The sequence below is a fragment of the Rhipicephalus microplus genome, chromosome 1 (assembly GCF_043290135.1).
Source record: "Rhipicephalus microplus isolate Deutch F79 chromosome 1, USDA_Rmic, whole genome shotgun sequence".
NCBI classification, from domain to species: Eukaryota; Metazoa; Arthropoda; class Arachnida; order Ixodida; family Ixodidae; genus Rhipicephalus; species Rhipicephalus microplus.
Window position 1 is genome coordinate 48,658,793 of NC_134700.1, and position 25,842 is coordinate 48,684,634.

The 25,842-nt window shown below is 44.8% G+C and overlaps 1 protein-coding gene across 1 annotated transcript in view; it reads left to right on the plus strand.

The window, feature by feature from the left end:
- LOC142765565 (indolethylamine N-methyltransferase-like) overlaps window positions 1-25,842 on the plus strand; it is a 333,220-nt gene that overhangs the window by 49,672 nt on the left and 257,706 nt on the right. The window contains exon 4 of the mRNA XM_075866762.1: window positions 24,747-24,836. Within this exon, the coding sequence (XP_075722877.1) occupies window positions 24,747-24,836 (90 nt within the window). The remainder of the gene's footprint in view (window positions 1-24,746; window positions 24,837-25,842) is intronic.

Here is a 25,842-nt window from a genome sequence, read left to right on the forward strand (position 1 = left end):
GCGGGGAGAGCGCGCGCCCGGGGAGCCTTGGCCGTTTGTTTTCTTTTTCTTTCCTTTTTTTTCTTTTGACTTCGTGGCGTTTCTCCCTCCCGTTATCGCAAGAATTTGGCGTCACGCCCTTTTTTAGCGCTCGTTCTGTGACACTGCCCCCCACTTTAAGAATATTATCTCATAATATTCAAGACCAAACAAACGAACGAGCGCGAAAAGTCACCACACACTCTCACAGACTGTAGCACAATCCGTCGCTCATGACACTTCACATTCACAATATATCACTCAATACGATTGGACATTACATTCAATCTCATACACATGAAATATAACCTCAGGTACATGACTACAACACTTCATCACACATTCCAAACAATACAAACGTACAAAGTTCTGTGTTCACAACGATTATACAACACTATACATCACATCATCGCACAGAACACTTTGACTCGCTCGACATACACTTGAGACACAGGATAACAAGAACACAACATATGTCACTCAGCCCTGCCAAACATATTCTGATTCGACCTCAGCACCTATCCTGTGTATTTCGAGCTGCGCATGCGTCCTTTCTTGTGGTGCTCACTCGATTTCTTCTTGTTTTTCCTTGTTCTTTTTCGGCGAGCCTTCCCCAACGACGGGGTCTGAGGCGGCGCCTCAGCCATCGTTGTCACTTCTGACACTGTTAACGGGTGATAACGCTCAACCGATCCTGTCACCCGCTTGTTCACGTCCCGACATTTGGCCTGGCTGGCCAACTCCGTCTTCTTTGCACTGTCGGTCGGTTGAGGTCGTGCTGACGTAAGTCCAGTTGCCCGGCCCGTGAACTCGTTCAACACGATCATCTTATCATTCATAGTCCCTTGCACCGCGGCTTCACCTTGGGCTCGAGTGATATCCGTCACGGGATGCTCCTCCACTGTATCTCGCGGCCGCTGGGTTGGCGAGGGCTCTATCTTCGGGTCTTCCCCCAAACGTTCTGGATCATTCGGCCCTCGCGCCCCGTCGATGTTTCCGATGACAAGGTCGTAAAGGGGGGTCGTCATGCATAACACAGTAACCTTCCCGCTGAAGTACGGGGTTTCAACCTCAATTTCTGCTTCGGGAAGCATCCGGACCGTACGGTCAATTAGGCAAACCGGTTTCGTTCTGCCTGTCAATTCTCTTTCCCGTACCAAATTTCTCCTCACGATAACCGTGGAGCTACCGGTGTCTCTTAGAACCGTAATCTTCTTGCCTGCAATCTTTCCAGGAAGCGTTGGCATTCCCTTCGTAACACCGGTTGGCTGTTTTGACATTACAGCCCCCACAATAGGAATTTTCTCCCCATTCTTCAACTCTACGAATCCATCAGTGACGGCATTATTATCAGATTTCGGTGCTGCTTGCACACAGGATACCTGGTGAGTTTGACTCACTCCGTTCCGACAAGCGTCTGCTTTGTGCCCAGTCTGACCACACTTAAAACATTTTACAACCGTAGGGCTCGTAAAGATCGTTCGACAGTTTTTCGCGCGATGACCCACTCGGTTGCACAGAAAACATCGCGGAATGCTCTCTGGTGCACGCTTCTTTTCTTCGGGAGCCAATTTCTTCGAATCATCGGGACAATCCTTCTTGACCTTGGCCAAATTAGTGCCACCTTGCGCTTCCAAGAATTGATCAGCCAATTCAAGCATTCCTTCAAGTGACTCAGCCTTCCTCTCTTTCAAATACAGCGACAGGCTTGGGTGGCAACTAGTAAGAAATTGTTCTCTAATTAGGAGCTCCCTAAGTTCATCGTACTCCTGCGCTGTCCCTGAAAGTTCAATCCATCTGTCGAAATAATGGCAAAGTCGGGCGGCATACTGCGTAGCCGTCTCACCATCAGCTGGCTTTCCTGTCCGAAATCTGTCCCGGAATCCTTCCACAGTGAATCTAAATCGCTTCAACAAAGCAGCTTTCACCTTTGCGTAGTTGGCTGCATCGGTCGGCGTCAGCCTACCGTACACACTGAGCGCTTCACCACTCAAGCAAGTACTCAAAGCAGTTGCCCATTGCTGTTCCGGCCAATTCTGGCTCCTCGCAATCGTCTCAAATCTGTGGAGGTACGCGTCTAGGTCGTCCTTCCTTTCATCAAACGCTACGAGCAGCTTGCTTGGGTTCAAGCGGAAACCGTGATCTTCCCGTTCGCTGCTTTCAACTCTAGCTTGAACGGGAGTTTCACTTCGCTGTTGCAAACGGAGCCGCTCGAGTTCCATCTCGTGCTGCCGCTGCCACTCCCTTTCCTCTCTTTCTTCTTTCAGCTGTCGCTCCTTTGCCTCTCTTTCTTCCTTCAGCTGTCGCTCCCTCGCTTCTCTTTCTTCTCTCGCCCTTTCGGCTGCCAACTTCTCTCTCTCCAAATCAGCTGCTTTTTCTTCCTTGGCCCTCTCTGCCGCCAACCTCTCTCGTTCCAACTCAGCTGCTTTTTCTTCCCTGGCCCTTTCCGCTGCCTCTTTCTCCTTCTGGCTTACCCACTTCCGTAGTTCGGCACCAGAAAGACCCATCTTCTCACCAAGAGCAACTAACTTTTCGAGATCCATCGTGTCTCGCAAATAAAACCTTGCCGCGTGCAAAAAGTATCTGCCTCACTCAGTCTATCGGAACACTCCACTGCACTCGTCAACGAAAACACTGAACAACACACAAAATCGTTCCGATAGCACTATCAACACTCGAGGCTCTTTCTCACTACTTTGGACACACTGTGCACCAAAAGGTCCTGTTTCGCGGACGCCAGAAAAATTGTCACACCTGTCCCGTTAATTAGGGAGGCGATCGCCGGGCTAATTCCAAGGGCCGAAGTATCGGCCCCCCGAACCGCACCACGAAAGCGTGGACAATTTAGAAGTGGTCCTTTTTGGCGCGCCAGCGGACGCCGGCTGTGGCCCAAAGAACAAGTCGGAGCCGAGAGTTGATAAACAAACAAATTATATTCTCAATAATGGCAGATCGAAAACAATACCCAAAAATGCACACTCCACAATAGTTTCATACAATATGTCACCAATCAAACCAATCAATCAACGTATTACACAATGCAATCAGCCACACTTGAAACAACGAACACGGACAACAATACGCACTACAATGCAGTCGCATGCATTGAACAACCAAGACACTTAAAGACTAAAGAGATAGAAAACCTATTCAGTCCAAAGTCCTTGGAACAAAAGTCTGAATGATACTCTTCCGAGAATCACTCACTCAAAGTCCAGCGTTGTTGTCGTTCCGCTGCCCCCTGAAGTTTCTCTTCCAGGAAACCTCCCGTCTTCAATTGGCCACTCTTTAAACTTCAACTTCTTCGCCGGAACACGTCGGCTTCACACCCGCAGCTGTTGCCACGGGTCTTCGCTCGAAAGCGGTAAACACACGCTCTTGCCTGTAGCCCGAGCCTTCACCCCTCAGGTGGAAATCCTCTTCATCTCCGGCTTCGTCCCTACGGACAGCCCTTCGCCGACTACACGGCGGAATCCCTACGCGCTCTGGCGTTAACTTCCGTCTCCTCCTGCTTTCTCGTCTCGGCTGCTCGATTAAATACCTTCCGCGCCACCTTCCAGAAAGTTCTCCTCATTTCGTCGGCGCGATGCGCAGCGAAGGCTGGGGAGAGGCGCGAGACGGTTCGACTGCCCTCCGCGTCGGATGACTCATCTCGGCGTGACCACGCCTCCTTCGTTCTAGAAAAATCGCGGGCTTGCTCGGCCGCCGTTGTGGGGTGAGGAGGTTCGTCGATGAAGCCACGCTTCTGCGGGGAGAGCGCGCGCCCGGGGAGCCTTGGCCGTTTGTTTTCTTTTTCTTTCCTTTTTTTTCTTTTGACTTCGCGGCGTTTCTCCCTCCCGTTATCGCAAGAATTTGGCGTCACGCCCTTTTTTAGCGCTCGTTCTGTGACAATCTTGCATCAGATTAAGCAACTGTGTTAAAAAAATTATTGATAGGTTGCTTCCAGGCTTTTTATACTACGAATCGGTGCTTGAAGTAGCTTGAAACTGCGTAACATCTTCTATGCACATGAATCAGATTGACAATGTAATGCACAACATGCTTAAGAATATTGTGAGAAACATGATAACGACAAAATGACTAGCCAACCAAATTTTTTGCTGTACATGGTTAAAATGTTCATGTTCACCCAAACGAGGTGCTTATGATTACAAGCCGAAAAAACCTACAAGTAAGGCCTTGGGGCCTTCTGTAAGTAGACGTGTAGCATTTTTTCTGTGGAGGGCTTTACGCCCATAAGTGAGGAACAAAACTCCTGTACAATGAAGAATGTTGGCAGCTATCAGTAAAACTAATGCAGCTAATCTTCCCTGACACATCTGTACATTTACAGAGGTGACGAAGCTTCTGTTATTTGTGGCAGTAACTCCAACAGGACCAGTGCGAAAATTAGCACTACTTGGCTAGACAAATGTCCAAACATGCCTGCCCGACTCCCTCTAGCTACCCCGACTGAATCTGACATGATCTCTTGACTGCTGGCTGGACAAAACCAAAACCACTGAAGCACTCACAATACACAGCGTGATGTTCCCCTGGAGTGGTCAACTTCATCTTCCGCGATGAAAGAGCAGCACAGTGTACTTATAAGGCACTCCTTGCAATGGTTTTCAATGCCACACAGTGACTTTGCTATTCCTGTCGAAGAGAGCATGGGGAGCTTAAAGGGTGCTTGCTCTTTTCTGGAGCGGCGGCCACTCCTCGTTTTCTGCTCAAGGTCAACCTGCACTAAGTTGTAGACGGGGCTTTAGAAGTTGTATATAATGATATACAAACTTTTGCCGAACACACATTTCCTCGTTGCATACTGAGGAATTTCTTATAAAACTTAAGGCCTCGCATATGCAAACATTTACAATCGATCCGAAGATGCACTTGACTTTAAAGGAGCAAGTTTGTTATGTAGTGTATATAAAGAAAGGTCATTAGGCACAACCACAACTACAGTTTCACACGGAAACAACATTAGCTGGATGCTGTGGGCCGCTTTCATAGCATAGCTTAAGCTGACGCTGATCGTGCAACAATAAAAAAACTATGCAAAGGTAGCCTGATCGATTTCAGGCAGTACTGACGGCTAGGGCACGAACCTATCGTTCCACTCATGAACAATGCACAAAATTCAACATCAGTACCAACCCATTCAGCTAAAAATTTTGATTAGGATTTCTCCATTAAAGAGACTGACAAGTCACCAGTATGTGTGATTGGACGTGGAAATCAAAGTTCGTGAAGTGAACTGCATTCTTTTTGCAACTTGAGAGGCATTTACTTTCAAAATTGCTCTTAAAAAGCCTGAAGATCACTATGTCTTGCAGCCTGTATGTTTATTGCAAATAGGTTGATGCTTTAACATGCAAAAAGATTAGTGGTAAAAGTTATAGCATATATCCATATTACCTGTGCCAACATTATTCTGTGCTGCCTACGCATAGGAGTATCCCCTCAAAAAGCAGCACTGCTGTCGTGGCAAACAGTGAGAAATATGTGCATTTCACACGCTTTTGAAATGCATGCTTTCGCTGCAAACTGCAATGCACAAACCTATAAAGCTGTTATGCTGACCTCCCACTGTTTGCAGCCTGTGTTGTGTGACACTTTATAGCAGTCAGTGACCAAGAAATTTTTCAACTATTTCCACCACTTTCTGTGTTACCATTAAATGTACTCATGAAAGCCATGTCAAACAAAAAGAAACAAGCCCCGAAAATTCTCTTCTTTCACTGCATGAGTTTACGCTCAGACTAGTAAGCTTTCTATTGCAGAAAAAAAACAGCTACAATAAAAATTGATATTCGGTCTAATTAACTGCTTTATGCTTTAAGCCGTGTTATTATGTTAAACGGGTGTCCTGTTTTACACGATCTGGTCTGCACTAACTCTTGAACCGGGCACCATATAGGTTGAAAGACACACACAGAGTTTGAGACAAACCTAGTTTCCTGTGGAGCATCCTTATGCACTTTAACAACACATCTCAATCTAGTTAGTTGATCAGAATGAGGTGAAAACAGCTCGCACTTGAAAAGGACGGGCAGAAGGAATGACGCTTGCACCCTCTGCTCCCTGTACATTCTCGTTGAGGGTGCAGTTCCCACCTTATCCTTATGCAAATTCGCATTTATAACATTCCTCGCTGCATATTCTTTGTGGCATTAAAGTGTGTGATACCACCGTGTGTAGCCCATGTAATGTATAAAAATAGAATTCAAGATAGCTCGATTGAAAAATAACACAGTGCATCTAGCACCATGTCCTGTACGCATTTTTTAGGCAAGTGGCAGAATGATTTATTCTTCAAAACATATCTTACTTGTAATCATTACAAGAGCTAACTCGTACACTGGCACATTCTGTTTGCCTCTTCAGACTATAAGGAACCTTTTTTAGCAAACACCTGAAAATCTGCAAGAAGAATAGAAGATTTGTAATTGTGAAGAAAGAAAAATAGAAGGAAAAAAGATAACCTGCCCTGGACAGGAACCAAGCCTGCGACCTTCGAATAACGTGTCCGATGCTCTATCAACTGAGCTACCATGGCGGCTATTCCCCTTCCGCTTTGTGCGGTATATATGTTCATTTATTCATGGAAGAGTCAGTCAGCGCTGCCTGTTAACATTATGGCGAGTGTGGGACACCTTTTTTTTGCCTACAGGCGGCACGCAGCACGCGCTAATATTAAATGAGCTAACAGCAGACCAATTATCCCTTATATTTAACCTCATGGCACCAAGCCTGCCATAACAAGTTCCTCAGTACGAATGAAGGAAAAAAGGGCTCGTTTTTCTTTGTTAGAAACAATATTATTGAAACTGACAATGCTGCCAGAAAAAGTAATAGGGATATTATTGGAAGTATTTGTAATGTAACTGACAAGAAAGTAACGTGGAAGAAAAGGTAACTAGTTGTGCGGAATAACCGAATCTGGAAACCTTTGAATAATGCATCCGATGCCCTACTACTAACCAGGACAGTTATCTACCCGTCCACCTATGGGGTGTATATGTGCATCAGGCACAAGGGCGTTAGTCAGGCTGCAAGCTTGTAATAACATCACATGCTACGTGATGCCAATAGACAAGAAAAAGTGTCCCAAAGTAGCCATGATGGCAACAAGCGGGGCTGACTGTCTCTCCGCCAATTGGGTGCACATATATACATTGCCAACCGGAAGGGGCAATAGCGGCTGTGGTACGTAACACAGTTCGTAGAGCACCGCACGCTTTATTCGTACGTGGCAGGCTCTGTCCCTCACCATGGCAAGTTATCTTTTCTTCCTATTTTCTTTCTCGACAATTACATTACGATTACTTCCAATATCCCTATACTTCTTTGGCAGCATTATGCATCTGTTAGTTCTCAGAAAATCTGCTAGTCATAGGAGGTGGCAATGGTTCGCCCTCCCACCTAAATGCACGTACACGAACACACACACACAACTGATCAAAAAAACAAGTCACACACCGCTAAGATTACTGAGATTCACTGTTTTAGATTCATGAGTAAAGAAAAGAACTACAAATTTAAGAGTTCGTTGTCTTTGCTGAACACATTATAATGAGAACTAACAGACAATGATGCCAAACAAACTGTAGGGGATGTTATCAAAAATAACTTCAACAAAATTGTGAAATCAAAAGTGAACGAAAACGTAACTTGGCGACAACTTACTAATGGGTTCACGTTTTTTGACAATTGAATTGGCATTACTTTTTATAACATCCCCATATATATTCCTGGGTAATGTTGTCGGGTAATTTTCATTATTAGAGTGGTGAGTAGGCCGATGAAGGAAGAATATGGCATTGATACTTCTTTTGAACACAAAATAGTTTGAGGACCTTAAAAGAGCGGAAGCTGCTTTGAGTAGACCAGAATATTTAGTTGCAGCAAAAAAAAAGTACACACAATTTTACCAGGCTTTCTAACACATTTTGAGACATAAAAGTGTATGCTGCCAATAATGTTAAGTACCATTATTTTTGTCATACTATGCACTGTAGCCTGTGTAGTTAGAGTGGTGATAGTGAAGCATTAATCAAGCAGCCACCAACTGTGTTCACAGCTATGGTCGCGTATTTTAAAAATAAACCTGCTGTATAGTAAAAAAAAACTGAGAGCATTTATAATTTTATCCAAATCAAGTTATACCGACTGGGAAAGCAAACCATCGGCATAAAATCAAAAGGCATAAAGTGATTCATGTATTATAACTATGTGAACAATTACAGCAACACAGGGCAAAGTGACAACAGTTTTATTAAAAATCCCTCTCATTATAACATGCCTGAAAAGCACCACAGCAGAATATCGTATAGTGCATATAATATCGAGACTACTAGACTGTCTATTGACCTTTTAGAAGAAGGATATCTTCTTCACGTTCAAGGGGCAACCACTTACCCTTTTCCTGAGCTGTTCTGTGAATATTTCCTGAATTTCAGATATCATTAAGATTCAATTATAGTGAACAGATTTCGCTTACGCATTGAAACCTAGTTCTGTATGTACCTGCAATAAAGTGTGCCAAAGCACCTCCAATTATTTTTTAACATTTCGAGCAAATGTGTGCAAAGACTTCAAAATAGTGTCCTGATCAGCAATAATAACTGTAGCAGCACAACTAGCTATGGGTGCCTAAAAAGTAGCTAGAAACAATACCTTTTCCTCTTTGAGCCTTTTGGAAGTGCTCAGCCCCTCAGTGCTCACCTTAAAAGAACATTTTTTTAAATACGTGTTTGTGGGCCCACGGCTCTTGCTCCTTGCACTGTGAGGAGGAGCACATGGCAAAAAGAGACAAGAAAGAAGAGTAGCGAAAAAAAGCGAAATAAGCGAGGGCCCCTTTTGTATAATCCAATATGTGTAACATTACTATTGTGACAACATATAGCAAAATTATCACGGCTATGCATCCATTGTAGAGTCATACACAGCTGTAACACCATGACTAAATTTAAACCTTGTGTTGGTTTAAGATCCCTTTATAGTGGGAAGCTAAAGATATCTGCATTTGTTCGACACATATTAAGATGCAGTGAAATGTGATATGGTAATCTCATTTAGAATGCACGTAATATGGCTTCATTGTATATGTGGCCACAAGTAACTCTGGTTGCAAAGCAATATGGCAGAGCCTAAACAGACGTCACCAACCACTCCAATCTGAACTTGCCTTTGCTACTTACCCATTATCATCCCAGCAAAAAATGAATAATTGAATCTGCTACAGATAAGTGCTAGCTTATGCTAAGGACCAAGTATGAAGGGTGTTTTGTCATTATTGAGATCAGTTATTTGTTCAAGAACACTTGCTGTCAAACACAAATACATTGCTGTCGAAGCATCAAGACTCAAATATAAAGCAAAAAGAAGTGTCTCTTTAAAAAACAGACCACAAGGTGCAAGATAAATATTTGATATACTTGGGATGTAAGGCACGCACAAGAGGTGCTGCCATATTATACTTTTCCTGTGTTGAAACCTGCTTGCTTTACTCACCCAACACATCTGTAAAGATGCCCTGAAAACGCCAAGCAGCTGATCCAGCATGGTTGAACACGTGTCCAGGGATTCCACCATTTATATTGGCTAAGCAGTACTACAGCCTCCACAGGCCTGCAACCATTTGTAAGACAAATATAGTTCTACCCAAAGTTCTTGGTTTACAGACACACATGCAAGACACATAGCCACTCTATAGGAAGTTTGCATGATTATGCGCTGGGTAGCAAAACGGATGCCAACATCAAGTAGGTATCCCGGCCTGCCACTTCTTTCTTTCCGTTCTTAAAAATTAATCAATCCATGGTTCCCCAATGTTCCCCCAATGTGAAGTGTACTGGCAGTCCGGTGAAGAATTGCAATGTATTTCAAACACACTCCAATTCATGGCAAGTAAGCATGCAATAGCGTTTTGTCAGCTGTTCAAGAAAACAGCATGAAGTTTAGCTATAACCCATGTTTTTTATAAACACCATTCAATTTGATATAAAAGTTATGAGCATTATGTGAAAAAATTCGGATTCATGTTGAATCAATGAATACTTATAATGTACTGATATCAATGCAACTAACTGAATATGAAACGATAATTTTTGCTTGAGCATTTCGAGTTATGAACACTATCGCACTTGCCAGCTGCATCTTGTCCAAAACAGCGGCAAGCTAGGCTAGTTTCTGTAGTTGAGCAGTAATGAACAGTGCAAAGCAACAACGAGAAACACCAGTAACAACAGTATGGGGCAAGCATAGACTGCCAACTGTATAATTTATTGCACAAAAGTTCGCCTGAATATCAGTCAGACAACTTGTGTAAATGAAGGTCCAGTTGGAAATGAACAAGTTACGAAATCAACAATGCCTGCTTTCTCTAACTGGACCCTCATTCACATGAAGTATGCAGCGATAGGCTCCTACCGAGGTACGTCACAGCAAGATGTCACTGGCACACGTAAAAGGTGTGGCTAGAAAAACACTCCCACTAGTGGCTCAGCCCGGTACAGTCGTGCGGTGTTTGGGGCAAGTTTTAATTTTTCAAAGCTTACACTTCACGTTACAATGTCGACATTAGCTGTAGTATGTGTCAGCAAACATCTAGCTGTGCGTAAACTGTGTGGTGAACTATTTGCCACGCTGTCTGTTTATCTTGAAGAAGTGAACACACGTGGTCGCCTGTGCGAGGAACAGCGGCATAGTCTTCAAAAATGTGCACTGTAATTACGGCATGTAGTGTGCATTGAAAGGTATTGAGACTATCGGTTCAACTGAGAATATTGTGTGTGGTTTGTGCAGTGTGAATAACAATGTGTCTTGTTTGCGAAGACATTAGCACTCGTGGCAGCGACCGGTTGTTGAAAAAACTTGATTCGACACTTCAGTCAAGGCAAATATGCACTTCACGCAATTATCTGCGAGTGGGTACATCTCGGTGTTTGCGCTGTGAACAGAAAAAAATTGCATGGTCACCGGGCTGGAAGATACCATTTGTTGAAGCTGCATGTATGCATCGCTCCGACGAGTACGCAAGCCCAATAAAGGTATAACTTGTTTTATCGAAGGCCTCATATGTCTTCATGTAATAAGCAGAGATTCTTGTTTCACATATACCCAGTACCTTTACCGCTCGATATTCATGAAGTAACAATGCACACTACAAGTTTGTGTGTTAGGTCCTAAGGGAGCAATGTAAATATGCAAATAAGTTGTAGGTGTCAGATGCAGCGATGTAACTGCACAAAAGATTACGTATATATTAGGCTACAGGTTTAGAATCGCATACATCTCGGTGGTCTATCAGGAACGTCACAAACAACTTCCTTGCCAACCAGCCCTTGCACAGAGGGAGGGAATGGCTGGCACGGTGCTCGAAGTGACGTCACACTAGTAGAGAATTACTGGTCTTGTTTCAGAAGCATCTGGCCTGCCTAGTCTGTGAATACGTTCGATACTTACAGCATCAAGCTTGAGGGTGTTTTTGAAAACCTTTTCATTTACTGCAAATTCTAACGTGTCTTGGCTTTTTTTGGCTTCTTCTGGCATACCATATACTAATAAATTTGATCGTCTGGAGCAATTTTCGAGGTCATCCAGTCTTAGTTCTATTGTTGAAACGACTTTCTGTAGTTTAGTGACCATTTCTGCGCAAGACGAAATCTTTTTGTCCAGGATTGTAAGCTGTTCTAGTTTCTTGTCTATTGCGTTTAGGCGTTGTTCCTTAATTTCTTTTAACTCCTTTAGGATTTGTTGTAGTTGCCGTGAAATTTCCGGTGTGTCGGGACCCGGGCTAGATTCTACATCACCGGCTAGTAGCAATAATTTGGCGAGATGCACTATGTCAAAGCAATGTTCACACAGCAGCCCAGGGCACGGCAGCACAATTAAACAAGGCTCGTTTGAACGCATGCAATGCTGAAAGCGCTTTCTCACCTGCGCAATGAACACAAACGGGTTATCCATGTGCCTTTGCGGCCAGGTGCCGTGCCCTATGGCCCACGGAAATGTGTCGTCTCTTCTTATAGTACGAAAGGCTCGGTGCGCCACCATCGCCGAATTCAAGTCCGAACAGGCGCTCGGTGTTGTCGACGAGGGCAGCTGATGACGAAATGTGCTGGTGCTGTGCAATGTCAGCAGGACTGCCTCGGTGAAGTGGTGGACTGGAAGTAGATGCGCAGCATGCACGTCATTCATCCGTAGGCTTTGTAGTTCACCGGGGCCGTGGCCTGCGGTTATCAGCAGCAGGGTTGCGATTATCTGCGCAATGAACACAAACGGGTTATTCATATGCCTTTGCGGCCAGGTGCCGTGCCCTATGGCCCACAGAAATGTGTCGTCTCTTCTTATAGTACGAAGGGCTCGGTGCGCCACCATCGCCGAATTCAAGTCCGAACAGGCGCTCGGTGTGGTCGACGAGGGCAGCTGATGACGAAATGTGCTGGTGCTGTGCAATGTCAGCAGGACTGCCTCGGTGAAGTGGTGGACTGGAAGTAGATGCGCAGCATGCACGTCATTCATCCGTAGGCTTTGTAGTTCACCGGGGCCGTGGCCTGCGGTTATCAGCAGCAGGGTTGCGATTATCTGCGCAATGAACACAAACGGGTTATTCATATGCCTTTGCGGCCAGGTGCCGTGCCCTATGGCCCACAGAAATGTGTCGTCTCTTCTTATAGTACGAAGGGCTCGGTGCGCCACCATCGCCGAATTCAAGTCTGAACAGGCGCTCGGTGTTGTCGACGAGGGCAGCTGATGACGAAATGTGCTGGTGCTGTGCAATGTCAGCAGGACTGCCTCGGTGAAGTGGTGGACTGGAAGTAGATGCGCAGCATGCACGTCATTCATCCGTAGGCTTTGTAGTTCACCGGGGCCGTGGCCTGCGGTTATCAGCAGCAGGGTTGCGATTATCTGCGCAATGAACACAAACGGGTTATTCATATGCCTTTGCGGCCAGGTGCCGTGCCCTATGGCCCACAGAAATGTGTCGTCTCTTCTTATAGTACGAAGGGCTCGGTGCGCCACCATCGCCGAATTCAAGTCCGAACAGGCGCTCGGTGTGGTCGACGAGGGCAGCTGATGACGAAATGTGCTGGTGCTGTGCAATGTCAGCAGGCCTGCCTCGGTGAAGTGGTGGACTGGAAGTAGATGCGCAGCATGCGCGTCATTCATTCGTAGGCTTTGTAGCTCACCGGGGCCGTGGCCTGCGGTTATCAGCAGCAGGGTTGCGATTATCTGCGCAATGAACACAAACGGGTTATCCATGTGCCTTTGCGGCCAGGTGCCGTGCCGTGCCCCAAATAAAAGAACAAACCATATTGAACTTCATGCCCCGCTTCAAATTCGTGAGCCTAAAAAATTAAAAAGATTAAGGTGGTCAACCGTACCTGATGAAGTATTGCTGATTGTTTCGTGGCGTAAAACAGTTTCAAGCGATGCAAAGTCACACGGAACGTAAAGTACGAAAATTAGGCGAATTCACGTACAACCCAAAATTTTCATGGTTGTTGAAGCGGCATGCGTTGCAGCTCCCATAGACATTAGCACCAGAGTTCCATCTAGTGTACTTAGAATTTCTGGAAGAAGCGACATGCAGACGAGGATACGTCATGAAAACTTGCGTGTGCACATACTATAGCCTGGTGGTGCTGCTGATACCATGTCGTGACGTCAGGGTATAGTAGGAACCAAAACTAGTTTTTAAAAGCGTGCTGTAATTAGTTTTGCAGGATGTACTCACGTTTGCCAGTACATTTTTTATGCTCTCGGAGCCGCGGAGCACCAAAAAAAACGATAATTGGAAAAATCCTTGTCAGTACCCTTTTTAGGATATGTCAAAATGTTTCGCTCCATCACGGGTAGGTTTTTCATATGTCTCGGGAAATACTTTTTTGCAAGTTTGTATAATTTACAACGAAATACGTAACTTTGTACGTTACAACATCAAAAATATTTGTTTTAGAGCAACAAAGTATTTTGAAATGAACAAAATTGTTAAGGGTGTAATTTTTGGTTGTCAGCTGGTAAACAGTGTCATAAAAAACACTAGATATGCGAAAATCAAAACAAATAAAATTCAGAATATACTTTTGGAAGGTAAATGATGCATCAATAATATAAAAACATAAACGTTATACGAAATATTTCTATTCAAGTGTGAACTGAGGCGCTGCTTCATTGCTCGTTTAATGCGGTGGAATCATTGCTTGAGGTTTCTAGAAACTCGAGTAAACTCGTACACTTTCCTCAGTTACTTTTTTGTTTTTATTGCAATAGCATTTAAATGGATACTCTTGTCTGGAGTTTGCCGCCGCCATCGGCGTTGACGTAGTCGTCACTGTCATTCATTGTATATGTACACGTATTTAAATATGAAAAAACGGAGGAAAGAAAAATAATCCAGAATAGACTCCGGCGCGTCGAATCGATCCCCCTACCTCTGAATAGTGAGTGCGAGGCGTTAGCCCCTGAGCCACGAAGGAGCACTTCCATGAACCTTCAAAAGCGAGCGATTTATATCTACCACTCTCCGCTGGCAATATGGGCCTCTCAGGGGAGCTACTATGGCCTCCGAGATGGCGGGCGCGCGGCGAGTTTCTTACCGGCTGTCCCAATTGCGTGGAAAAAGCGTTTCCAAAGGTGGGTGTGGCCCACTTTTTTCTCCGCACCATGGCGCAACTTCTTGTGATCGAAAAGACTGCCGCGTTGTTTTCGAAAGCTTGCATGTGGCGAGATAAACATTGCTTTGCACTTTCAGATAAATTCGCACTTATTTAAGGATGTCGGACCAAGGCCTACGAAACGAAAAGTCAATACTTGGGCATATATATGCTCAAATTGTTTTTTTGCTGTATATTTGTGCCACCCATAATAAAGACATAAGATTGCCATGTCTCTGCAAGAGTACCGCAGGTGCTGGAAACTTATTGTACGAAGTTTGGAGGCTGTATAGTATGGAGGGCACTGGCGAAAAAAAAATGACCTTGCGATCAGCAAGTGAAGTCAAGAGAATGCGGCATTCTACCCTCATTTGTGACACTTGATTAAACAAATTGCGTTTGCTTTCCTATCAATGAATTGGCGCTGCTCTTTATTGTAACGCCGTTTAAAAACTCCTCCCATCAAGCTGCAGAAGCTACATACAGGGAGGAGGATGCAGGCGCTCGCTATGCGTCTAGATCATGTCTATACTGAACGTCGCTGGTTCTGCGAGTACAACAGGCTGGTTACAGGCACGTTTCGGTCACTCATGGTCGCCCATTCTCCCAGTGAATTTTACTGTGTTCAGTGTATACGTTGGGTACTTTAGGAACGAACGTCGAAAAGATTTGCTTGTTCCGGAAGAACGCAATGCGCGTTCAGAATTTGATGTGCTTGGTGTGAAACACTGCGGTATTACACAGCTGAGACGATTCGTGCTTCTCCTTTCTTTAGTAGCCTAGCTCGGCGAATCCATTTTTTGCAACAAACAGACGCCATTATGCTACGTGTGCTTTTTGATATGGATGAAGTCAAGATCACAGTAAGTGAACACAACACTGGTATTGCCATTGTGCTCACAAAATAAGCAAAATGAAAACTCAGGCAACTTCACTGTGAAAGACGTAGGGAGTTAATGTGGGTCGGCTAATTTATGCCTTATGAATTATTCTTTCAAAACATCACAGGTACCAAATTTTGATGAAGTGACCAGGGCACCTAGTTATCTAGCGCGTAACTGTGCTTCAAGCAACCACCTCATAAATATCCGTAGGCAATATATTAGTAAAACACGAGTCAGGATAAGAAAGCAATACGATTGAACAACAATAAGTAGTCCAGTTTTCTCAATACAAGTTTACAGAGGATAGGAGGATTACTAGAATGTGCCTATATTTCTCAAATCAAGGTGTCTAGCAGTGAGACAAATCAGACCTACCGTAATTAAGACAAGCAATACTGCCCACAGACGAATTAATACCTTCATACAATTATCTATGTCAAAAATGGCGCCATTGCTTTTTTTCGCAAAGTGAACCAAAATAGGCGCAGTAATAGAAAAAAATACTTTGTTTCAGTTTAGCCAGAAGACACCGGCGGTAATCCTTGATCATAGGCAGAAAACAAAAACCCGCACACGCTGAAATTTCGTCCGCTCTGCTGTATGCCATTTTTTGAGCAGCCGCCAGATGGATGGTTGAGTGCATGTATCCGGCTGCGCCTTTTAGGTCGGACGGTGGCGTTCCGTAAAGCTAAGTACTATCACTGTGTGTTCAAGGATTGAATTTCACTCGCGCCTCGTTTGTAGCCACCAATCAGTTAGCCTCCTTCTGCTTATTTCTACCCGTTTATAGTCTATTTTCCCTTCACTGTCCCTGAACCACAATGCTCTGAAAACTTAGGCACCATTATCTTCGACTAATGGGTGGAACCCTTTAGAGAAACCGTGTCTGTGCTTTTGTAATTTGCTTGGTACGTCTTGGTCCACAATACTCCCGTTCTAGCCTCGAAGAGCAGAGAACTTCCCCGATAATCAGCGTAGATCTTTTCTCTTGCAATTTGCTGCTTAAAAGTTCGGTAGGTATCCAGTGATGATTTCGTAAGCATTCCCATCTTTCTCTGTTTACTTCACCTTCTTCTTAACCAATGTTTTCTTTTGGCTTGGTATTCTGCTGTTGTCTGAATACTTGCCAGACGATTTTCCAGTTTTTTTTTCATTTATATCGACATCCTTTGTGTACGAGTAGCTGAACATTTTCCTAGCCCAATGCTCCTCCCCAATTTTCCCAATCGCTCCTCAAATTCTGCCTTGCTGCTAGCTTCCCTGCACTCAAACGATGCCCATCCCATGTCACCCTGTGCCCCTTGATTTGGAGTAATCCCGCGTGCTTCCAAAGCAAGTCTACTTGTTGTTGATTTTCCAATCTTGCTTGAACTTTGGTTTCATGCACAAGACATCATTGCTGAACGTCAAACCTGGAACCATCACACCTTCTCAAATCTCTCTCCCAACGTTATAACTATTGTAGTTCCACAGTGCTCTATTTTTTATTGCAGCTGCATTCTTTGTGGCCTTAGTCATTACGTATCTTTCGCGCTTCCTTAGATACTCAGCCCCGTTATTTGTCCATACATCCAAGTAGTATTCACTACTTCTAGCGTGACTTCCTTCATGTTAGGCTCACTGCCCATGTTTTCTTTAAAAATTGTGATTGCGGATTTTTCCAGACTGACTTAAAGTTTAACCTATCATCTCAATTCACAGATGTCTATCAATCCCTGTAGATCTTCCTTGTTGTCGGCTAATAATACTATGTCACCTGCATACATTGATGCTGCTAATGACTGCTTGATGTGTTTTCCTAGCCTGGCAAAAGAGAGGCTGAAGCGGAGTTGACTCCCCACTAATTTGGCTTCTAGTCTCTGGAGATACAGCATAAATAACAAAGGTGACAAGGAACAACCCTTCCGAAGCCCGCATTGTATCTCTATAGGTTCAGGTAACTGTTCTTCCCATTTGTTAACTACGTTGTTACTTTTATAGATATCCTTGAGAAGATTAGTTATTCCACCTTCCACATCTAGTGTGTCCAGTATTTCCTACAATTCTGCTTGAATCACTGTATCGTAAGCTCCCTTCATATCTAGAAATGTCAGCTACAGTGGCCTATGTTCTTTTTCCACTATTTCAGTACACTACATCAATGAAAACAGATTGTCCTCCAACGTCCTTCGTTGACGGAACCCATTTCGTACTTCTCCCAGCACCCCCTCATTCTCCACCCATGTCTGTAGTCTTTCTTTCACTATCTGCATCTCCAGCCTGTAAGCTACCGATGCCACTGTTCTAAGACGGTAGTGTTTTATATCAGCTTTGTCCCCCTTTCCTTTATAGATCATGCTCATCCTGCTTAGTTCCACCCATTGGGAGCTTCACCATCCATTATTGCTTTGCTCGCTGCCTTTCAATGTTTGCTTAGACTTTGGTCCTAGTTTCTTTATTAGCATGATCAGGTTGCCATCAGGGCCTCTTGATGTGCTATTAAGAACTCTTTTCTCTGCCCTTTCCCACTCTCGTTGACCCAGTGGAGCAACTGAACTAATTGAGCCATCTTCTTTCGTACGGTGCATGCAGCGCTTTCTTAATGTTTAGATTTTTCTGTAATCATTGTTTTTATATATTCCATTGCCTCAGCCCTCTCTAGTATGATCCCTTGAACTGCAGGTATGAATCTCTGTTTCATGCTTGTCTTATTACTGAGAGAATTGAGATGGTTCGAAAATATTGCAGCTCCCTTTCTATCCATTTTGTTTACTTGTGCCACCCACTGAGCCCCCTTTTTTTTCTAATATTTTTACTGATCAAATCAAACGCTTCCCTTCTGCAGCTCAAAAAATTCTGCCATTATCTTTCGACATCATCTTACGGTTCACCCCTCTGTCTAGCATACCTGTGTTCTCTAGAGGCTTCCTGACGCCTTACTATTGCTCCCTTAACTTCCTCATTTCACCAGCTCTTAAGTTTGTGTCTGCTTTCCCCGGTTGATTTGACTCGCAGTCAGGGGGCATAGCTCAGTGTTCGAGCATTCAACTACAGATTGATTTGACTCGCACCTTATCAAGCTCTAACTCGAACAATCGAGTTAGATTTGTGTACGTCCACTCTGTTTTAGTATCCTCGGTGATTATCTTTCCAATCTCTATAGTTGGTATTTGTATTTGCCTTTCTGAATAGTTGTTACCATGTGCTTGTTCGTAATGCCGTCTTTCCAATTTCATTTCTCTTCCAAAACCCAGCTTGATACGTTTGTGACTACTACCTAAGCTTCTGGACCCATATTATTCTATGCTGATAACCCTTCGCCGATCATACTTCCTATGTGACAATTTTTCGTAATCTATTGTCGACTGGAGTCTTCGCACCTCCCATGTTATCAACCCTTCGCGTTTCTCGGTGCTGTTGGAAACGACTAAATCATGCCTTCCACACATATCCATTGGCGTTTCGCCTGTCAGGTCAGTACATTAATATCTCCTAATATATTAACCTCGCACTCTTCTCATAGTTCGTCAATATCATTCCCTGTGAAATGCACCGCTTGTTGATTTTCATCTCTGAATTTCGCCCCTGTCCTCAAGTATAAGAAACCCAAGAGCGTCGATTGCCCTGCCACTTTTGCTTTTAGCCATAAATATTCCTTGCACTCCTGCTTCATTCTTGGGCAGTCTGTACTTTTATGAGTGAATGCCCCAATACCACCCGCCGTTCTGCTGCCTTCTGTTTTATTACAATTTTCCCGCGTGTATTCTGGAATGTTAGGAGGTTGTTCCATGTACCTGCGATATGTTTCTACAAAACCATATACAATCGGGCTCTCCTCCCTTAGTTGTTCTTCTATATCTTCTCACTTCAGCCTATTCCTGTCTTCCTGCATGTTAATATACCCTACGTCTGAGTTTGCTCGGCCCTCGTGGCTACGTCAATTTTTTCGCTGGACTCCACGAGTGTTAAATATTGTTGCCACTTTTGAATTGTATCAGCCTATACCACTTGTCAAAGGGGTCCCCCTGGTTGTTTTCCTCATTACTAGCTATTCTGCGCCCCGAAGGACCCACGTGCCCCCCCCGCCCCGCAACAGAAAGCTACTGCACGTCCTGCAAATCGCTAACCCACCTCATTACCGATCTTCCCATCGAAGTGAATTCTGTCTCGTTGAAAACCACCCCACCTATGCACCTCTCTGTTTATTTCCACCACCTCAAAGCCTTTCTCTCGACTCATCTGCCATATCTCTTGGTTTGCGCTGACAACTGCTCTTTGCAGGTTGCTATCACGCACCGGTACCTCCAGTATCCTGCATATCACTACCTCTACCTGAGGAGAAGTGGAGCGCATGTCATCGACGCCTTTGCCCAGTGTGGTTGCTAGTCCTGCTGTATCTTCATTTAAGACACCGTTTAAACCACCTGAAATTATCACGAGGTTTCGTCTATCAGCTGTAGATTTGAGTTTTGCGCTTGCTTGCCTCATGACTGCTTCCAGCTTATGTCCATGGAACGTCCTTACTGAAACCCTCTTGTCGCCTCTCACCACCTGTTTGATTGCTTCTGCGCATCGGTATAAATTAAAGTCCTCGGTGATTGTCACGTGCTGTGACTTTTCTGCTAGAGTATCCCGCACCTGGAGGTTACTTGCGCCTGTGACGCCACGGCTTTGTCCCGTCCCAGCCCCACCACTGCTTCGCTAAAGCTGGGTTTTGCGACTATTGAACCGGCTGAACCTGTTTTATTCGAACTTGCTTGCTCTTTCTTCTCCGCTGTTCTGGATGCCGGTGTTTTACCGTTCTCTCCATCGACCACTCTTTTGTTCACTTTCGCTAGTGCCTCCCCGGCGGACTTAAGCCTTTATCTCATAGCCCTCGTTTTTTCTTGCTCTGTCGCCAACGCAGTCTCTAGCTCGGTGATTGTCATCAGCAGTTCATTCGGCCAACCGCCATTTTCTACATTTTCTCCTCGACCTCACATTGCATGCACTTGGTGTCAGCCTCCTCGCTATTCGCGTCTGCTCTTGGGTACGTTTTTCAACCCACCCTGCATCCTCAACAATATATGGTTTTTAATATTTTTGACACAAAGTGTCCTTATCACTTGCTCCACTCGATCATTACGAAACATGGCATACGATGCACCCTGCCCTACAAAAAAGGAAAGTCTTGGCTCTACTACAAAAATTTACGCGTTCAGTGTACGTGTACCTCTCGCACGGGTTGGCAAGAGAAAACACACACGCACACACACACACACACACACACACACACGCACACGCACACGCACACGCACACACTCGCACTCGCACTCGCACTCGCACACACACACACACGCACACAAACTAGTAAATACCCGGTGACTGACCCCGCAAAAACCGCGGAATGTAATAAGTGCTACAAAGGTTTTAAATGGAGCCTTATATTATAAAAGCAAGCTCGAAACCTCCAAAATCACTTATCTGCGCAGTCAATTGGGAGTGCTCAAAAACACGCCCATCCACCGTGCCAGTCCAAACTGAACTGCACGGTGGATGGACGTGTGAACCCTCACTCAATGCGTCCTTTAACGGTAGCCGGGTGGGCGGGGCATTAATCGCTGATTTGGCAGGGGAACGTGGCGATCGAGACTGCCGAAGAGAAATGCACCACGCGTCCACCATCTCGGAGTCAAGAGAACTGCTATCATGTTTTCAGCATTACCGGCGAAATGGCCGGTAATGCTGAATCGTGATGCTCAATCGTGATAATGTGAATCGCCACATTATCACGACGCGGGGGCGCGCGTTCTTACCCCCACGCGTACTTTGCCCAGTGAATAGAGGACGCTCTCGTGATCGTACGGTCAACTCGTGGGGCGAACAATTGTACGCTTCGGGCTTTCACCGAAGCGATTCTGACGTAGTTACATGGCACCCAATGGTCACTGCACTGGTAGCGCAGTCTCCGTTTGCGAAAAGAGTGCACTTTTGAGACACAGCAAAGTATTAACTGCGATGCTTATTCGCGTTCATCTGTACCTGTGATATTGCGTGAGGAACGAGCGGCACGCTCTGATCTGCTTGTCATTTTTCACGTGACATTACAATTTGTTCTCATCGCGTTAATTGCTTCGCCTTTAGGGCAAAGCTATGACTTTTTGTTTTTTGTGCGATAACAGCCTTAAGGTGTTTATTATAGATAGATGATGCCCATAATGTAAATGACCTGTGAAAAATTGTCCAATGAACTCAACAAATTTATCTATCATCACTTCGTTTCATGATCCATCTCACTCGGTGGCTGGTATTTAAATATGTGCATCAAAACATACTTGCGCATCCTAAAATAGAATTTCACAATATCGCGTGCAGTTCTAAAATGTTTCGTGCGGGTTTGTAGTGAGAGAAAAGATGTGCTCCATCGGCCTACTTTTCGAGGGAAGCTCTATAGCCGGCCCCAGCACACCATGCGTCAGCGGCTTGTGAACCTCGTTAGTAATCAGAGGAGCTACAGGATTGTGCACGCAGGTCAGCAGCTATATACACACTTGCGGCGAAGGAAACCACTTGAGGCGGCAAACAAAACAAACACATCAATGGCTGCAGATGTCTCAGGCTGATGTAAAACACCATAGCCATAAATCTTGAAGCTGAGGTGCTGTCATCTTCAGACACTAAGCTTGTGCTCACTCATTTCAGGTGAAGCTGCAAGACAGTTTCAAGCTGCGTGTGTTTATTTCAGCGCAGTTGCTCACCCATGTGCGCGTGACGACCATGCCTTAGGAGCGACTAATGAGAGTAGATGCGACCCTCTGTATGAGGTAACCGTTCGAGCTAAACCAAAGCTGCTGGAAAGTGGTAGAGGAGGCCACCTTTACATTTTATTTTTTGGTAGAATAAGTTTTCGCTGACTCCAGCAACAGCTTTCTATTGAATCGTTAGTTTACATTTCATGCAATTATGTGGTATTTGACTTCCAAAGACTTCTTTGAATACAGAACTTTGATGGTACTGCAGCATAAGTATGAGAGAGCCTCACTTCTTTCAAGTTCACCCGCCAAGTGTATTTTTACAACAACACATGTTCATGGGTTCGCGGAAAAGTTTGTCAAAAATTACTATGTTGCAAAAAGGCCAAATTAGTATTTAATGTAGCTACAACGCAACTTAGAAGTAGTTACTTCGTAACTACGGAAGCGGAAAAAACATGGACAAAAAAGAACGCTCTTCCTACATTCAGTTATGTCCTACCAAACTGTCCGAGTTTCCACGCTTCATAAATTAAAATTTATTTCGAAAGTAAAGTTCTCAAAGTGCTGCATTCACGAAAAACCAATTTCATTTGTCAAAATTGACGATCTAAAGCGTAGATCACTGGTCATCGACTTGAATAGGCGTGGCAATGAAAGAGTTAGGTGAAGTAAATCGTTCCTTTGTTTATGTCGTTTTGTTTGCTCCCTTACGTAACCGCTAATTCAAATCAGTGTTTATATGAGCCCACTAGCTTCTAGGATAACTTTATTAGTGGTTTGCGAAACCTAACGTTTTGTAAAAGACAAAAGAGAGTGGTGTGCACTTCGTGAGGGCTTACCAACTAAACTTCTCACGAACTAAACTTCTCATTTGGCAGCGTTCTCCGCAAGCCCGCGCCACACAGACTCGGACTAACATCGTCCTTTTCAGTTTTTCATCACCCTTTATACATGGCGGCGTTATAACATTAGACGAGACAAACGAGGTTGAAAAAGAAAACTTGGCTGGTCTTTCTATTTGGAAAACAGTATAAAACGTAAATGGAACGTGTCCTCGAAAAGGTCGTTCAGGCTAGCGTTCAGTGTTCGTTCTTTTGCCAAAAGGGCGAAATATGGAATGCTAGCCCAAGAAATCACAATGTCACGTAAGAGACAGCAAGCAGCTTGAAACTATATGCGTGCACCTCAGGCGGCAAGCACGCACGACATGACCATCCTCAGGACGTGTGCTTACTACACACTGTTACAGCCCAGCGCTTCAAGTGTGCTGTTCAAACAGCAAGAAAGACGCAGGAAATCAACTAACGCATAATAACAGGACGAGCACCAACAACCGTCACAATTTTTACTTTTACTTGTGTGAGCAGTGCCCTCCTCTCGTAGACGCGGCCGTGGCAGTGAGTGAAGTTCATGTTAGGTCATAGCGAACGTAGGTGGAAGAATAAACAGGTACACTAAGCCTAAATTGCATAATAGGTGCGCGCACTAGTGAGCCACCGCGCTAAAGAACATCTATACGTACTTTAACCACGCCATGCAGAGGCGCGCCATAGTGACGGGCGAGATGATACTGCATGATGGCTTTAAGAGCATGCATGCCCAACGCGCCCCCATCGAGCCATCCGTCTGCCGACGACGGAAACACGATGAATTTGCTGTGCACTGAGGACTGCTGGTGGTGCACGTTGTATATAAATGGCTCGCCGTTAACAAGTTGAGGAAAGATTGCTCTGAAGCAGAGTGGTTAGCGTCACGCGCTGAGAAGCGCGAGGTTATTGGTTTGACACCCCGCTGTGGAACTTCTCGTCCTTATATTATCACTCTGGGTATAGATTTTACGGCGTCATATTCGTGACGGAAATACGTCAGCGGAGGCGTGGTGGACTTGCTTCAAAATCATCGTAACTGTAACTTCTAGCATGGTGAAGTCATTTTCAATAGGTTTTTCTCAGTTCCTTTTGTCACTACTAATAAAGATGTTTCAATGACCGATACAAGGCACGATACTGGTGACGGCTCCCTTTTGGCGCTGACACAGAGTCGAGTCGCCTGTGCTGTTTTCAACGACAGCTTTACAAAAGTTTTCCCGCTAGAGTTTTGCGCCGCCTCCTTCAAGAACGCACACCACTTTAAATGACCAGGCAGGCCGTGTTCGGTGGAGACAGTGGTTGACCGAGCCAAGACTTGCAACGAAATTTAGTTCTAAACAGGTTCATTCGGCTCAGTAAGCGCTGAGGGCTACGTCGCACCGTGGCCGCATGTTGATTGTTACTACTAAAAGAAAGCATAGTAGTTGAGAGCTAGTATAAACTTTGCTGGTTGTCATTTCATGCCTAAATCTACTCTTCATTACGGGAAAGCCAGCCACGTTGATGAAATCTCTTTTTCTTGCGCTGCTATTGTTGTGTGCATTTGGGTAAATTCGCCTAAAAGTGCGTTATTTATGAAGGGCTATGTTTTTTTCCTTTCTTCCATGGACAGAGCAGGTGCAAGGCTATGACTCTCTGGAAGAGTACGAGAGCTACTTCTCCAAAATCGTCATCAATAGCGAAGAGACCAGGGCGTCAGCCAGCGAGGTAAGTCTCGCTTGCCACTGCCTTAACTGTTCTTCGATGATTTACACCCAATTCGTAATTCAAAAATGCAAGATAGCTGGCGGGTGCAACAGCGCTGCGCGCAAGAACCATTTATCTACGCTGCTCTTTGAAGCTTTGGCAAGTAGTAACAATGACCATGGCCGAAGCAGAGACGTAGCCAGGGGGTGGCATACCAGGGCCGTGCCCCCTCTCCCCAAACTTTTTTCACTATGGCCTAAAAAGCGGAAAGTTACCACTTTCCGCTCCTCTCTAGGTTAGAGCAAAGATAGAAGTTTGGTCCTGAGCACAATGTACACTGCGCAGATAACGAAAAAAGCTGTTGAGTTCAGGCACCAGTGCAGCAACACATGCCTGGAGGCATGCAACTATAATACGAGGCCGGAGGCTACCAATTGAATGTCACTGTTTTCCGACAGTAAAAATGTGTGAATTGATGTGATACTTTGGCTTTCCTGCTCACCACTGCAGCAGTTATGGACGACAATTCCTGGGAAAACAAGAATTGCTGCGTACGTCCATAATATGGGCCACGCACAAGTTCAATATACAGCAGCCAAAGAACCGGAACAACGAGTGTATAACATGTACCATGCTACCTGCAGAGTTTCACCTTTTGGTGAAACTCTTTTCAAGGTGGTTTACGGAATCATTGAAAAACCTAAGAGGACTATTATTTAAGGTAAAAACATACAAATCCAAGCGCCAGAAGAGATGCAGGCAATTCAGAAAATTCCGATGAAGAGAGTGCTCGCCGATTCAACAAGGTGACCAAAACACAGCTGAAGCTCACCACTGAGGCCTTTAGAATAAACTCTTCTTGCGACACGAGCGAATAGGCCCAGAAATTTAGGTACAAAATTTGTGAGGTGTATATAGACGTCGGACTCTGCCCAGGTGGCGCTGCGAAAAGCGCCGCGACCAGCGCCCCCCGCCTTGCCCGGCCATAAATGTGTAGGGCACACAGAGCCGTCCGCAAGTGAACGTG